This window comes from Carassius auratus, chromosome 4, assembly GCF_003368295.1.
Source record: "Carassius auratus strain Wakin chromosome 4, ASM336829v1, whole genome shotgun sequence".
NCBI classification, from domain to species: domain Eukaryota; kingdom Metazoa; phylum Chordata; class Actinopteri; order Cypriniformes; family Cyprinidae; genus Carassius; species Carassius auratus.
Window position 1 is genome coordinate 15310527 of NC_039246.1, and position 15908 is coordinate 15326434.

The following is a 15908-nucleotide window of genomic DNA, read 5'->3' on the forward strand; positions in this document are numbered from 1 at the left end:
TTCTAAGCTGCCAAAACAAGGATATAGATTTATAAATTAAATCATAATTTTAAAAGCCAACTCCTTTTCAAAGTCTGAAAGTTCTTCAGCAAAATAGTAAGAATATACTAAACCAGTAATCAAAATCAAACAGGTCTACAAAACTGACAGATCTTGCTTTATTTGCACTACTATGGTATCGTTTTTAGAGTTCACAGTGTTGCATTAATTTGAGGCTGTTCCTGGAGGGTTTGATGGTTGCCTAAGTGAAGCTCCTTGCTTTGGTTCAAAGGAGGAAGCTTTACAGGCAGAGCCATCCGTCCATCTACAAACATCTCCAGAGACTGGACCCTCCTCTCCTGCTGCAGCCAGTACAGCATCTCAGTACGGTCCCAGCGCATCTTCTCTCTGTACGGCCGCCCCTGTTACAACCCAAACAGCAGCGAGAATGTTAAACAGCTGCAGATAACCAATGGTGCGTAACCAATGGTGCGTAACCAAGCTTCGATGCACTCACCTTATAGCTGATGTTGTCATTGAAACAAGTCGTGATGTGGCCCATAGTCTTGGACAGTTCTTGGTCTACAACTGAAATCTGAGAGTTGAGCTTCTCCCTTTGACTTGCCTCTTCCATTCTAGCGATGGATGAACCATTATAACCTGTGTATTTGAAAATAATCTGTATTAGAGTCATTATTTTATTTGATCCATTTGAAAAAATCTTTCTAAATCAGCATATTTCAAGTTCCTCTGATGCACCTCGCTGGAAAAATCTGTTGGGGTCAGATGCCTCCCGCTCAAAGTCTTCCAACCTGGAGAGCAAGAGCTCCCTCTTCTGGATCAACCCAGCAGCCTGCTCCCATGCAGCAATTGCCTAAAGGCACAGACACATCCATATGACAGCATAAATCCTGGATGACAAGGATGGAAAGCCAGGAGAATTCATTATCATTATCTGTACCTCCTGCAGACGGTTCCTGTACTCATGAGAGCTGTATTTGATGGCCATGTCTAGTCGCTGTCCTTCTGGCAGACACAGGGCATTCCAGACCCTCTCCAGCCTGACCTGCATCTGTTCTCCATTCAGAAGTCCAGCAGCTGGACCTTCACCTTCCTCTCCTTCAGACTGAAGAACGTCAATCAAGCAATCAATCAGTACATCTGTCAATATTTCTGTCGGTCTACATATCTATCTGACTATAATACTAAAAAGTGACTATGTTAGTTAGACTGTGTGCGTCAGACTTATTTCTGCTAAACAGAAGCCTGTACTAATAATAACGGTGACATGACATGATTGACAGAGTAATCAGTGGAAAACTGCTATGTTAGATTATGAGGAAAGAAACATGAGCTCACTGCTTCTTGTATTTCCTCTTCTGGATTTTTCTCTGAAACACAGATATTTCTGCATTCATTCTTTCATGCAGTTTTGGACACTAAATAACAAATGTTTATAAATGTACCAGTATTTATTTATCTATTTAAAAAAAAAAAACTATAACATGCCATCCATTTCTGGTTCCCTTCCCAGTCCTCCCATCGCTATGGTATTGATGTTCCAGAATCCAGGAACAAATTCTTGTTTCTGTCTCCTAAGTGAACTGATCCTTTCCTGTTGCCTTCTGGAAAAATGAACCTTATATCAATAAAATAACAATTCTGTACAATAATATAAATTTTTCATGTTGGTGTTTAGCCATTTGTTGACTGCCACAGTATAAGAAGTTGAAATGTGTCATGGATGTTCCACATTTTACATTAGTTATAGAGAATAAAATAGTGCAAGTCATCATGCATCATTCTCATTATAAATGTAGGAGGATAAAAAAAAAAACGGACCTTCTCCTTTCATCTCTCTGCATCTGAGCCAGCTTGTGTCTCTCTGCCTCTTCTTCATCATCATCATCCTCACTGTCATACAGGTGAAACAGCACTGACAGATAATCAGAGTCCTTCAAAACCAGGGCACGAATAACACAAGCACAACTGTTAAAGTTGACAAATCCTGAATATATTTAGCATTTATCACCCATAAACACACACTCCTTTTATAAACGAACCTGATTAGAAATGTAGTTAAGATAATCATCCATTGATAGTTGACACCTCCACCACTGAAACCAGGCTCTGTAAGCTCGAGCGGTCGTATTCACAGGCCTCTTCCTGTTCGCAGCCTTCTCTGCTCTCTCTCTGCATTTATGCAAATCGGTACAAAATTTTAGATCATCTTGTGATGTGAAAGAACCACAAATACACATATAATAAGAAAGAAGAAAGCACCTGTGGGATATGCTGTATTGATTTGGCCTCCTGAGAGATGGGTTCATTAGCTGGTCATTAATCACTCTTTTTGGGCAGAATGTGACATTTGTCAGGGCAGGCTCAATCCTGGAGTCCTTTAAAAAAGAATGAAAGCTGCGTTTAATATTCTCAACTTCGTGATAAGGATGTTGTGATGGTACACCAATGAAATATCTACATTTGAAAACACCACCGCTAATCCCCAAGCCCTAAATCAACTTACCTCATCAAAGTTGAAATACGTTGTTGAAATACTTCTGGATAACTCTTCAAAGACTTTGCCGATATCCATTTTTTCTTCAACCAAGATCTGATCCATCAGAGTGACCGATGCGGAATCAATCTAGAGTTTTACAATTATTAATATAAGCCAAATTAAATTTCAGTGTCTATTTTATATATAATGTTAACATACATATATATAAAGAAATTTAACTATCTAAGTGTTGTACAAATAAATTGAGATAAAATAAAACTATTAAATGAAAAACTTAAAAATGTACAGATTAGAAATGTTGCCTTGGCAATTCACCGAATTAAAAGTAAAAAGTTGAATAACTAAAATTAAAATTAAAATTAAAACCAAAAGAAAATGAAAATGAAAAAGAAAAAGGCAAATATATATATATATATAAACGACAAAACAAAACAACTAAACTACTTAAACTTAAAAAAAAACTGAAAATATAAAAATAAAAGCTCATTGAAATTATAAATAAATGCTTAAACAGTATATAAATAACTGCTGATATCAGAGTATCACCTCTTTCGTGAGGTCATTGTAGACTGGTGGGTATCGGCTGAGTTTGATGGTTTCTGGGAGAATCCGATCAGACACTTGGGCCGCTGCTGTGCGCATGATGTTCTGAGGAGAAAACGTCACACTGACCACATCTCCTTGTGGGTGCAGAGGTTTCTTCACAAGAACTTTGTGCTTCTTGGTTTCCTCCTCTTCCTCCATTTTCTAGAAAGAAATGTCCTTCTTTAAAGTCTGATTTGCAGGTGCCATAAATCCTGCACATCATTTTTTCTGCAGTGAGTTTAATTCTGTAAGTACCTGTAGTTTTTGTTTGAGCCTTTGGAGTCTGCTGGAACTATAGCAGGTTAGGGATTCTATAAGCGAGCACAGATCCGTCCCACAATTACCATCATCCTTATAATCTCTCTCCTGTAATAATCTAAAACATACACTACAATTGAGTTTCAGCTCCCATTACTCTCACACACAGACACAGTGATTAGTATGTTGTAAGGGTACTTTGTAACAACCCAACCTCTTCAGATCTTCCCCAGGACTGATGCGTTTCTCCAGGCTGGAGGTAGGATCTGTGGACAACAGGACTAATGGGGATGAAGGTGGACTGAGTAGCCTTATCTCCAGCTCCTCCAGCAGTGTTTCCCTCTGTAGGTCAGGCATGGAATGACATCCCTAAGAAGGTGGAAGGAGAAATTGTTAAGGTTGATATGCAACTGATTGAAAACTGCCAGTATGGAATTTGTGCAATGGAATAGATTAAAGAGTCACCTTTATTCTGACCAGTCGGTTTTGAGGCGGACTCTGATCCTGCTCTTGTTTCAGTATGATCGATTTATTGGCTTTAGAACCTGGTCACATGAGAAAATGACAGTATCCTGAAGCCACATCCAGAATGACATCACTTTTAAAGGAAACTATGACTTGACCCAAGAATGAATATTCAGCATCATTTTTTTATATTCTAACCCTCATGTCTTTACTGACCTCTTCTGTGGAAATAAGACACCTTGGTATCATTAGAATCTTGCTACCGTTTACAGCAGCACTGTGTGGTAAATGGCTAAAAATAATTTGGAGTATTCTGAAAATTAAATATTTATATTAGATTCGATTCTATTTTAAACCACTTATCTCAGACTGCAGTTATTTATTGATTTTTTGTTTATTACAAGTTTGCCTAATACACAACATTCCACACAGCATAAATTTAATATTTCACCTATTTTATTTTTTATTTTAAATGACTTTATTTTGAAATGCAGTTCCTGCAATATGTAGGAAAAGGAATGTGGTAAATAAAGAATGGAATACATTTTTGGTATTCTTTGCCATTTTTTATATTCTTTGTATTTATATATATTAATATATGTTTTTATTATAATTTTTTTATTTGTGTCTACATTTATACCAATATCGTACAAGAATGTTGATGAGTTAAGTCAAAAGTAATCTTAAAGAAATCAAAAAGTAGTCTGATTATATTACCTAAAATGTGCAATGCAACAGATTATGTTCCTAACTACAATTTTTATTTATTTATTTTTTTTAATTCAGTAATGGACTACAATTTCTAAGTAATCTACCCATCACTGGTCTTCTGTATAATGGATGTCAATGGATTCCAAAACAACATTGTACGCCATAGACTGATTGTATGGACAGAAATGACTGAATTTTTTGATTTTAGGTAAACTATCCTTTTTTGTATCTGTGTATCTTGCCATACATTGTGTGTCTGTCTTATAGGTGATTGGCTCCATGTTACAGGGCAGGAGGTCATACACACATTGCAGATCCAGCTCTCCGATTCTCTCCTGAATCTGTAGACACAGAAGTGAATTAATATGACCTTAACGTCTCTCTTTACAGTTTGCACACACACACAAGTGCACCTCTTTGAGGTCATCCTCCACTGCTTTTTCCCATGATGTGGCCGTCCTGGACCTTTCATTGTTATGTGTAACAGCACTTTGTATGCACTTCCGTGCATCCTTGATTCCTGTGACAATTCTGCATCTTATGGAGCGAACGTTCAAGCTGTAAACAGAAACAGTCACAATCTGCTATGAATAAGTAATGTCATGCTATATGTCACCACACTGTGTGATCAAAATTGTTTACGTCAATGCAATCTCTGTAAAAAGAGTCACACTCACAGACTGGTGCAGTCAATAGCGAGCTGAGCTGCCACCCTGCTGCGGTTGATATGATCGCTGAAGACACCTCGCCTCCGCAGAGTTTCCAGCAGGTGCAAGGATTGCAGAAACAGCTGCTCACAGATGTGCAGCACCTCACTGAAGGTCTGGCAGGTAAGCAGCACTTTCTCTTCCTGGGTCAGCGTGGTGTCCACAGATGGGGTTTTCAGGTCTTGCCAGATCAGACTCAGTTCAGAGGTCAACACTGCAGTCTGAATGTCAAAAGCAAAAAGGAAAGGGATATATCGTGTAAACTCATTCAACTAATAATTCATAATTCTGAGAGCATTTTAAGTTTACTATTGACTGCATAAACATTTACTGTACAACTAACCATGTTTGATTTGGCTTTACACACACACACACACACACACATATATATAAATTGAAATGTTAAAATAAATAAATTTCTATTCATCAAAGAATCCTGAAAAATCAGTTTATATATAAATAAACTAAAAATTTATATATAAATAAATAAATAAATAATAAATAAATAAGCAGCACGACTGTTTTCAATACTGATAATGCACAATTCAAAATGCACCAGACAATGTTTGAAATGTTTATTTACAGCATCTATTTGAGACTGACCAGAGACTGTCTGTCTTCATGGCTGATGGAGTAATGCTGTGATTTCTGGGTGATTCTCTCCTCCAGTTGTTTGCACAACTGTGTCAAAGAGGTTGGAGCACTTTTATTCTTCTTATAAGTTGAAAATGCTGATTTCACCTCTTTAGACCTGTCTGAGGACGAATTTATAATAATGTAAGACTGATGTCAAAACTTCAAGGGTGAATTATCTAGCTTGTGAAGAAAGTACTGACCTGTCACCCTGTCAAAACTGACATCCATGTGGCAGAGTTGTGAAAGAGGTCTCAGAAAGCTGTGAACCTCTCGACTGTGGAGCCTCATTTGGAGGTCCTTACATTTAATGTGCTCACAGACATGTGTGCTTGGTTTTTCCCAATTCATTCCCAAAACACTGAAGTTGAAGGCACTGCATTACAGAAATACACTAAGCTATTTAATTAAATCAGCTGCGAAGTTTAACATTGTGTTTTTTAACTTTTAAAAGCCTACTCATGCCAAATAAAGATAAAAAAATAACTTCTTGGCTCCACAAACTTTTCAGCATTCATTTAGTAACATTTAAGGTGCAAAAATGAAATGAAATCCTTATCAGTTGCAGTCTTTTTGAGTTTAAACCTGGTGCAAATCAACATCACAACAATTTAGTGAATGTGACCTGATTTAGTACAAAACAAGACTGAGTAAACTTTTTCAAATTATAGTGCGCAGGATTTAAAAACACCGTTTTCACCTACTGTTACTGTTGTGAACGGTCTTTTGAAGATTAAAAGCAAGATCGTTACAAAAGAATGATTTATCCAATGTAATAAAGCGACTGAATAGTTCCGCGTGCACGCCGTAATCCTAAAACAATTCAAGTTGCCCTGGAAACCTCCGGCAGGTCACGCACGACGTCATTGCGCAACTTCGGAATTGAGGCCGCATTGTGTAATGACATTATTAATATCTTTTCCACTTTTTTGTTCATTTTAAACACTCAATAAATAAACTGTAAACTAATTTTTTTTTACTATCATGATTATTGCATGAAAAATAATCATTATTTATATACAAAAAGAATAAGAACAAAACTGTTCAGTCTTGATAACAAAACAAAAAACTAACTACTATGCTAGTCTACGTACATCTACAAATACCAATAATGACAGAACCCAACTAGTGAATAAATAAACGTACTACAAGTCTTAATACCTCTTATGGATACTAAATAAAACAATCGTATTAAATGCGCAGTTGCTTTCTGTATTATTCCAAATTGTTATAGGCTATAATTGTTGAATATTTACTTTTCAGTAATTCATTTTTTTCACAAATGATACACCAAACTTCACAATCAAAACAGTACAATCTAACCAATAAAAAAAGGTTTTACCCGATTTATTTTGTTTAATAAAATGCACTGACATTTTCATGCATTAATACATTACCGGCATTAAGCTAAACACTAAAACACAGACAGTGTAGATGGTGCATGTATGAAAAATGAAAGCCACACCACTTCCGTTTACACTAGCCCCTGTCATCCGGAAGGGTGGTACCTGTTCAACTTCTGCAAATACGTCTTCTGTTGTCTCATGTCTGTAAAAAACAACATGGATCTGCGAGAGTGTTGCTGGAGAGCCTCGATCAGTCAGTCCTCGACCATTTGATCTGCTGGAGCTAAAGAACATACACAGACGCAGATCTAAACTCACCTGATCTGTCTGAATGTATGCGTCAGGTGAACGCTGAACCGAGCCGACACTTTTCAGTGCAGGTGAGTGATTTTAAGTTCTTTAAACCGTTTGTAAAAGTTAAAGAGCATGAAATGTTGAGTGATTTGTCGCATTAAATAAACGTTCGGAAGCTCTGGGCGCGTTATATACCGACAGGTGGGAATTAAATGGGCGTTTTTCGCTACATTGTGGCTTCTTGAGTAGAAGGCAATGTTTATGTGTATCCTTTGTGTGTGTTTGCATGTAACTAATTTTGAAATAACAAAACGTCTGTCAATATCTAACAATACAGCCCTCTTTTGCTTATTTTTTTAATCCAATGTTATATATAAATATAATTATATAATTATATAATTATATATATATATATATATATATATATATATATATATATATATATTAAAGTTAATTTTTTGGCATTTGATCTCATCAATAAATTCTAAAAACACGAAATATAGAAGAAAATGTAATAAAATTATTTATATATATATATATATATATATATATATATATATATATATATATATATATATATTAGTATTTTAGGACGTGTCAGTGGAGAGAAATTAAAATAATACTAAGTGAAGTTTATTTTATCTTTTTTATTAAAATATCTATAGAGAAATTGGGTGATTAAACATTGTGTGAAATGTCAAAATAAAAATAAAAAATTATTACAAACTACCGACATTATACAATAGAATTATATCCATTTTCTTTTGACTTTTTACGTTAATTTAAATGCTGAGTAAATCATAATAATGCATCAGTGAATAAATAAAATAGATACACTGTTTCCCTGAAGTTTCTCAAAACATCATTTATATGACTCGACATAATGATTCTTATAGGGGAACAAAAAATTAAATTGTATTCAATGCTAACCCTTGTTTATTAACAATATTGTATGTATATGCTTAGAAAGTGAAGAAGTGCAGCAACAGAGAGTTAAAGGAACTAAATCAGGGAACAGAACACAATCTTTATTTGGGTACCCCACCTACTTCTCCATCCTAAACCAAAATTACTCTTCCTCTAGTCAATTCATAATGAATTTAGTAGTATTTAGAACTTCCTTTATGGGAGTGCAATATCAAGACGCCATTTAAAACTCATTGAAAATATTCACATAATAAAGTCTCTAGACTCATGTCAGAATCAGAAGGATTTGGCTGGAAAGTTTCACAACCTCTTTTTCATTTCTGCAGAAGTCACAGCAGTCATGAGAACAACTTAAAATGCCTTTAAAGTGCAGACGGCGCTAAAGGTGGTGTTTCTCATGGCTGTCTGTCATAGTGCTCAGTCATGTCGTCGATTATTTACAGAGGTAACATGACCTCCCTGCTACTGAGCTTTTTAAACTGAACACCCACATGCTTTCTATTTTCCCACGCGCACCTGCTTTGATAGCAGCGATTTAAGGACTTGGCAGAGGCCTGAAGGTTCACATCTTGTCATTCATTGTGCTGCTTTTGACCTAGAATTGTGTGGAGTGATACTTTTACAGATTTTTTTCAGCTTATCCATCTCCACACTTTTCTTTGGGGTAGACTTTGAAGATTCAGCTTATGATTAAGCTTCTCATTGATTGTCAACAATGTAAATATTCGTCTTTTTTTGCCCCATTACCATGATAGCTGACCAAAAGAACAGTGTTCACCATTACCACTTCCTCCGAACCCCTCGTTTTCCAGCACCATGAGTGGTCAACCACGGAGGATCCGTCTGAAGCCATGGCTGCTGGCACAGGTGAATTGTGATTTACTATGCACACTGTAATTTTAAAGAGCATTTCTGAAGATAAGGCAAAAAAAAACAAAAGCTTTATAAATGACCAAAAAGCACCATAAAAATAGTTTTATGTTGTTGATTATGCCACATCATGTATCATGACACAGCATTTTTAAAATATGTGCATAGGCATATGGTAGTGAGTGCTACAGTAAAGTAAACATTTCTCGCCCTGCCAGATTAACAGCGGGAAATACCCAGGACTGCACTGGCTCAATCAAGAGCGCAGACTGTTCCAGATCCCATGGAGACATGCCACCCGCCATATGCCTACCCTGGAGGAGGAGAACACTATATTTAAGGTGAAAAATATGGTTTTGCCATCACCCATGCTGCTTTTGTAACCTTTTTTGTTTAAATTGAAGTAGTATTTCCCCATATAAGATCTAAGATTCAACACCAACCCAAGCCTCCTATATCTATTTTTACTCCTGTACTCTTTCTGTTCTAAAGTTAGAACTGGGGGATTTTATTTTATTCTTGTGTGTGTGTGTGTGTTGGTGGTGGGGCTGGGCGGGTGAAGATTTAGAGTACTGAATCTCTGAGTAATTTCACTCTTCAGCATTTAATTATTCAAATAACAGAAAATAATTGGAAAACAAATTACTGTTTTGTAGAACACTGAGCCATTAAGTTCTAATAATGTTACTTGGATCATCTTTTTAGTAGTTTTGCAACCAACTTTGGAGAACTAAAAAGGCTGGAGTTTCAATTCCACTTGACTTCACTGTGGCAAGATTTTAGGGGAAGTCAAGAATAGTTTAGAAGAGTTTGTGAATTCATAATTAGTTTTTTGACTAAGTGTATTCTGACAGACTTCACATTTAGCATATGAATGCTTTAAAATGTAGTTTTTCAGTTTCAGAAAAACACATAAAAATATCGCTACATTTTTTCCCAGTCAAATACTAGAATAGTCTAATTGCCCTCTAATTATACTTCAAGTCGACTGTGACCTAACAAAGGCTCATTGTCTGTTAAAAAAAATGAAGGCACAAGTCATGCGTCTAAATATTTAGATACAAGCATGTTTTCTCCTTTTGCTCTGCAGGCTTGGGCTCTGGAAACAGGTAAGTACCAGGAAGGAGTAGATGAGCCTGATCCAGCCAAATGGAAGGCCAACCTCCGCTGTGCCCTAAACAAAAGCAGAGAGTTCGGACTCCACTACGATGGCACTAAGGACACCCCCGTTCAACCTTATAAGATCTATGAGGTGTGCGACCAGTCAGTCAATGGAGGTAAGGACCGGGAACGCATGCCTGCAATCCAGTAACATAATATACTTGTTGAAACAACACTGTTTGCTCTTAAGATCTAAATTGGGTTAAGCTCAGATTATTCAATATTTCCCACCACAAGATCTTGTTTAATTAGAAGATATAAACACAGGAATGAAACCATAGAAGTCTCTAAGGAATGAAAGATGGACAAGCCAATACATCCTATCTTCTTTTGTTGATTTCAGATGCTGGAGACGATGATGAAGAGGAGGTAAGTTCTAAAGAGCATAGAGCGTAGAATAATAGCTTGAATAACTGCAAGTTAAAAATAAATCCATAGTAAAATCAACACAATTTTTGCCATTGTCTTCATATAGTAATTGGATTTGTTTTTTTGCATTGCAGCTGCAAAACTTTGTCAAACTCTCCATTGGTAAGATTTTAAAGTGGATGTTGTTTAAAATAAATGACTATTGATAATCTATACATACAGTAAGGATGTTTTGCATGGTGTTGACAGACCCTTCCAGCTACTCAGCATATCCTACTAGAGTTGACGTTCCGTTCACCTCTTCTATTGCTGATGGCTATAATCCCACCCACCATAACCCTCCAATGAACCTCTTAGGAGAAGTTGTCCATAATAACCCCAGTGGAGGTGCTTCTATGACCTCTCACCTCTCCCAGCCCAGCACCAGACCTTCGGCTGGATCTTTGACTGAATTTCCCAGTCACAGTGCTGTTAAAGTTGAGCAGACGTCTTATCCCATTCATGGCGGTGGACTTCCGAATGGTCTGGGAATGGGGACTGGATCCATACCACCACCTGGTCTTCAAGATGTAGTCACTCATTCTGTAGGCCCTCCAGACATAGTGGACAGCCCAATGCAAGAGGTGCCAGCTCAAGCGGAGAACCAGGTTCATCCCTGCATCTCAGAGTTGCTGAGCAGTCCACACATGTTACCCTGTAAGCCTCTAATGCCTTGTTCATCTGGATTAAAGTTGCAGTTTATGATGAAGACGTAGCTAAATTGCCTAGTCCCACCCATTCACTTTGAGTAATGCTGATGTTAAATGACTTTGCAAGAGGTGTGTATAGAGTCACTACAAACATATAATGCACACCTTAACTGTGTTATGAAATAATGAAAATTTCAGTTGTAAGACTGGTAATCTGTTATTTAAAAAAAAAAGTTAATCTTTCTGTCATCATTCTTTCTTTTGCAATTCCATACACCAAAACAGGAGAACGTTAGGCTGGATGTTAATGCTGCTCCATACAATGAAAGTATATGGTGACTCCCAAAAACCTTCGAAGTTATAAAAAAAGCCTCATAAAATTATCACAAGATTTGTCCAAAATACTTGTGCTCTGAGTTTTAAAGTCTTAAAAATCATATAATAGAATTGTGAGTGGAATTTGACATTTAAATTTGAGCTATGCTATTTGAATATGTGCTTTTCCAAATTCGACACATCATGCTCCATTACAAGAACCATTGATATTTAACATAATTGCCATAACTGATGTCAAACCTAGCCCAACATGTATTGATACACCAGATACAAAAAGGTGAGTGAAATTTCAAAGCTGTTGAGAACATTTTCAGTGATCAATATAAATTTACATTTGTTTTTTACACAAACTTGCTGTATAACTACAGAACCACTTTTATGATGACTGAAGTAATTTTATATCACTTGATCACCATTCACTTTCATTGCATGGAAAAAAGAAGCATCGAGATTGTACTAAACATCTCTTTTTGAAATGAACCAAGAAACAATGGTGAGTAAGTGACAATAAAATGTTCTTTGTTTTCTCTAGTGACTGATCTGGATATCAAGTTCCAGTACAGGGGTCGGACAGCTGGTTCTCTGACTGTCAGTAACCCTCAGGGTTGTAGACTTTACTACGGTAACCTGGCGCCCACACCAGAGCAAGTAGAGCTGTTTGGTCCGGTAACACTGCAGCAGGTGCTGTTTCCAGGAACCGCTGAGATCCAGAACGAGAAGCAGAGGTTCTATACTGACCATCTGCTGGATGTGATGGACCGAGGGCTTATCTTGGAGATCAGGGGACAAGATATCTACGCCATCAGGCTGTGCCAGTGTAAAGTGTTCTGGTCTGGACCAGGTGTACCAGAGCAGGGTCCGCCCAATCCAATGGAAAGAGAAATGAAGATCAGGGTCTTCAGTCTGAACAACTTCCTTCAGTGTAAGAGGAATCAGTCTCGACTTTCAATAATTACAATCTAATTTATTGTGACTGCATTAGAGCGCTGACAAACAGTTGAGCACATATGAGACTGGATTAAGATTCAGAACTGGCAAGCCCTGGAATTTCTTTGAATCTCACGTTTCTGAGTTTGGAAGAATGATTTTATTTACACGTTTATGCATTTTATGTACTGTTAATGAAGAACAGCTGTAAAACGTGATGGAAATGTAACCGATTCATGAGGTGATCAAATGTTCACATCTATTCTCTATGGAAGCGCAACAACATTAAAATACATAGACCAATAATTAAACACCACTTGCTCTTTTTGTTGCATTAATTCTACAGAAGCTTAAGTCTTTTCGGGGAAGTGAAAAAGAGAAAATACTAAATTGCCCAACACATCCATTTTATTATGTGTATATATATAAAAAACACTTCCGAACTCACATTCCGGAATTTTCTCAGGAGACGTCAAATGTGCATATGATCAGCTGGGATCATTTTGTAGATTTGCTATGTAAAAGATTCAGTCTAACAAAATGGCTATTTTTTTTTTCTTCTCAGGTCTCATTTTGTATCAGAAAGGAGAGACGCCCACTCCACCTCCCTTTGAGATCTACTTCTGCTTCGGTGAGGACTGGCCAGACAGGAAGCCCAAGGAGAAAAAGCTCATCGTTGTCCAGGTTTGGAAATGAAATCCATGTTAATTTGTTTACTTCAGAGTGCAAAGACTCAGTTTAGTTGTTTATGGTATACAAGGCTGTGCTACATCACTAAATCAAATTGTTAACAATGACTCACAATGTTATATTCACAACAGGTGAACTGGTGTCATGTCAGATATGTCATTAGTGTATTTGAGCAATTCAGCATCCAGAACCTGAGCAGTTTATGTAGTAGCATTCTTTAAACCTTGCAAACCAAACCATAATGCGTTTTTGGCAACGATGCACAAGCAATAATTAGGTGCACAGGTGTTTGCCATTATAGCGGTTACTTTATAGTGCATTTTAGCCAATCAGCAACCAGAACCAGAGATATTTTTAAATTTAACAATCTTGCAAATCATGCTATATTGCTAAACTCAATTTTTAGCAACAATGCATAGTTATAACCAGGCAAATTGATGTTAAATATATTACTGTATAATGTTTTATAGCCCATCAGTAACCAGAAACGGTTTCATAATGTAAAATCCTAACAAAACCATGCTAAATTGCGTTGTTAGCACCGTTACATAGATATATAGTATATCTGTAGTCTCTTATCTTATTGTTCTGGTAGTTATAGAACTAGATCGTCCTTTAAATTACTTTCAGCTGTGCCTAGATCATACTCTGAGCTTGGTAAAACTGCCTTTTCTTGTTATGAGCCTAGATTATGGAATGAAATGCAGAGTATTTTGATGCTAGACGTGCTCCCATCTTTATTTGAAAGAATCATGTTCTTGTTTTACTTAACATTTATATATTTTATTAGTTCTGAGTGCTGGACAGGACTTTTTTTAAATAAAACAAAATTAAATAAATTTATGCATTTTGCAGACGCTTTTATCCAAAGCGACTTACAGTGCATTCAGGCTATCCGTTTTTACCTATCATGTGTTCCCGGGGAATTGAACCCCCAACCTTGCGCTTGGTAGCGCAATGCTATATTGTTTGTCTTGAAATATTTTTAGTGTCCTGCCATTTTGGCCAGGAGTCCCTGGTAGAAGAGATTTATCTCGGTGGGGTTATTTCTGGTAAAATATAGGATAAATAACTAGGCAAACAGGTGTTTAGTGACTATTGTTACTATATAGTGTATTTTAACCAGAACCAGAGCTTTATTTTATAAATAGCAAACCATGTGGTGTTAGCTGCATTGTATTCACAATATATCTGCTATAACTAGGTGGGAGAACTTTTTTCTAGTCACAGCTGTTATTACATAATGTATATTAGGGCAATTCTTATTAGTATTCTTTACTATATTGCTAAATTGTGTTAGCAGGAACATGCAGCCTTGCGTTCACAAATATTAACTAGATGAACAGATGTTGTATTTTAGCCAATAAGCATCCAGAAACAACATTTCAACATGTAAAGATTTTCAAACCTAGCATAGTTTGCTTTAACAAAATAAACTTAGTTTAATAATCAGTCAGCATCTGCTTAATTTACTAAAGCCTGCCATTTTTTTTTCTTTATCAAGGTTGTCCCTGTTGTTGCAAGAATCCTTACAGAGATGTTTTCAGGCGAGCTTTCGTGGTCGACAGACAGCATTCGTTTGCAGATCTCCAACCCTGACCTAAAAGACCAAACAGTGGAGCAGTTCAAAGAACTCCACAGACTTCTGCAGAGTCAAAACTCACACCCCACCTGGGCTCAAAACATACATTAACTGAAAAAGGAACCTATTTTTTCCTTCCCCAAATGTCATCTTGCTAATTGGCTGCTCAGAATTGGAGGACCTTTTGAACACTGGAATATATAGGGTGCCCTCTCTGATGCCATACTGAAAACATTTCCACTGGAGACCAAACTTGACATTTCTTCCCCCCCTCCTTTTTTTATCTTCATGTAAACTGGTCTTTTAAACTGTTAAAATTTCAATAAATACCATTGCAGTATTTTAAATGGTTGCTGGCATGAACAGGTTACCACAGTAGGATTCATCCCGTGAATTCTTGAGCAACGTTAGTAAAACTCTGATCCTGAAATAAGCGGTCACTCAGATTTAAGACTCGTATTTCATACAAGTCCTTTGCAAACATTACGAGAGCAGGTGGATAATATCTGCTGACCTCATCCTATAGGGTCGGTGCCAGTAACACGAACCTGTTGAACATGAACCGATATGACTACTGAGTTAACCACATAACGTTCATTCAGCAAATCGTACATGGGAGGGGTGACCTGAGGGTATACATGTGCAATTGTGAGAAACACATGATTGTCGGACCTTCTAAAATCTCAGACAATAGAGGAGGATTCGATTTACTCTATGACTCAGAAAACGAGACCTAAAGGACAAATGTACGTTTCTTAAAATGAAACCTGGTCAAACAGGTTCTGAGAGCTGCAGAAAGAGAATACAAGTCACTTCTCAAACAAACGAGTGCATCTGCAATGATACGCAAGACAAAGA

At 36.9% G+C, this 15908-nt stretch overlaps 2 protein-coding genes across 4 annotated transcripts; one reads left to right on the forward strand and one right to left on the reverse strand.

Moving 5' to 3' along the window:
- Positions 1-6755, reverse strand: LOC113060398 (coiled-coil domain-containing protein 87). Of its 3 annotated transcripts, none has more exons than XM_026229291.1 (20): positions 6564-6755; positions 6063-6220; positions 5830-5981; positions 5197-5447; positions 4933-5077; positions 4767-4860; positions 3809-3888; positions 3558-3712; positions 3341-3461; positions 3047-3247; positions 2507-2626; positions 2263-2378; positions 2043-2172; positions 1822-1934; positions 1489-1604; positions 1339-1370; positions 941-1105; positions 739-853; positions 497-639; positions 1-401 (listed from the first exon to the last, which is right to left on the reverse strand). In XM_026229291.1, the coding sequence occupies exons 2-20, from the start codon at positions 6208-6210 to the stop codon at positions 192-194; spliced, it is 2607 nt and encodes an 868-aa protein (XP_026085076.1). In that variant the 5' UTR covers positions 6211-6220; positions 6564-6755; the 3' UTR covers positions 1-191. The 3 variants fall into 3 exon arrangements, with proteins under 3 accessions (XP_026085076.1, XP_026085082.1, XP_026085091.1); XM_026229297.1 differs by having other exon boundaries at positions 6063-6235; XM_026229306.1 differs by having other exon boundaries at positions 6560-6755.
- A 521-nt stretch (positions 6756-7276) lies between these two features.
- LOC113060421 (interferon regulatory factor 6-like) lies at positions 7277-15776 on the forward strand. Its single transcript, XM_026229329.1, has 10 exons — positions 7277-7585; positions 9182-9293; positions 9515-9637; positions 10387-10573; positions 10801-10826; positions 10961-10988; positions 11076-11522; positions 12384-12773; positions 13344-13462; positions 14973-15776. Exons 2-10 carry the CDS (start codon positions 9243-9245, stop codon positions 15159-15161), a joined length of 1560 nt encoding a protein of 519 aa, XP_026085114.1. The 5' UTR covers positions 7277-7585; positions 9182-9242; the 3' UTR covers positions 15162-15776.
- Positions 15777-15908: the final 132 nt, after the last annotated feature.

Excerpts from the sequence above, each read along its gene's own strand:
- LOC113060398 (XM_026229291.1), bottom strand. The coding sequence starts at position 6,210 with ATGAATTGGGAAAAACCAAGCACACATGTCTGTGAGCACATTAAATGT. Across the intron at positions 1,106-1,338 it reads AAGAGGAAATACAAGAAGCA|TCTGAAGGAGAGGAAGGTGA; the intron begins GTGAGCTCATGT and ends GACGTTCTTCAG. Across the intron at positions 640-738 it reads CAACAGATTTTTCCAGCGAG|GTTATAATGGTTCATCCATC; the intron begins GTGCATCAGAGG and ends TCAAATACACAG.
- LOC113060421 (XM_026229329.1), top strand. The coding sequence starts at position 9,243 with ATGAGTGGTCAACCACGGAGGATCCGTCTGAAGCCATGGCTGCTGGCA. Across the intron at positions 9,638-10,386 it reads AGGAGAACACTATATTTAAG|GCTTGGGCTCTGGAAACAGG; the intron begins GTGAAAAATATG and ends TTTGCTCTGCAG. Across the intron at positions 12,774-13,343 it reads TCTGAACAACTTCCTTCAGT|GTCTCATTTTGTATCAGAAA; the intron begins GTAAGAGGAATC and ends TTTTCTTCTCAG.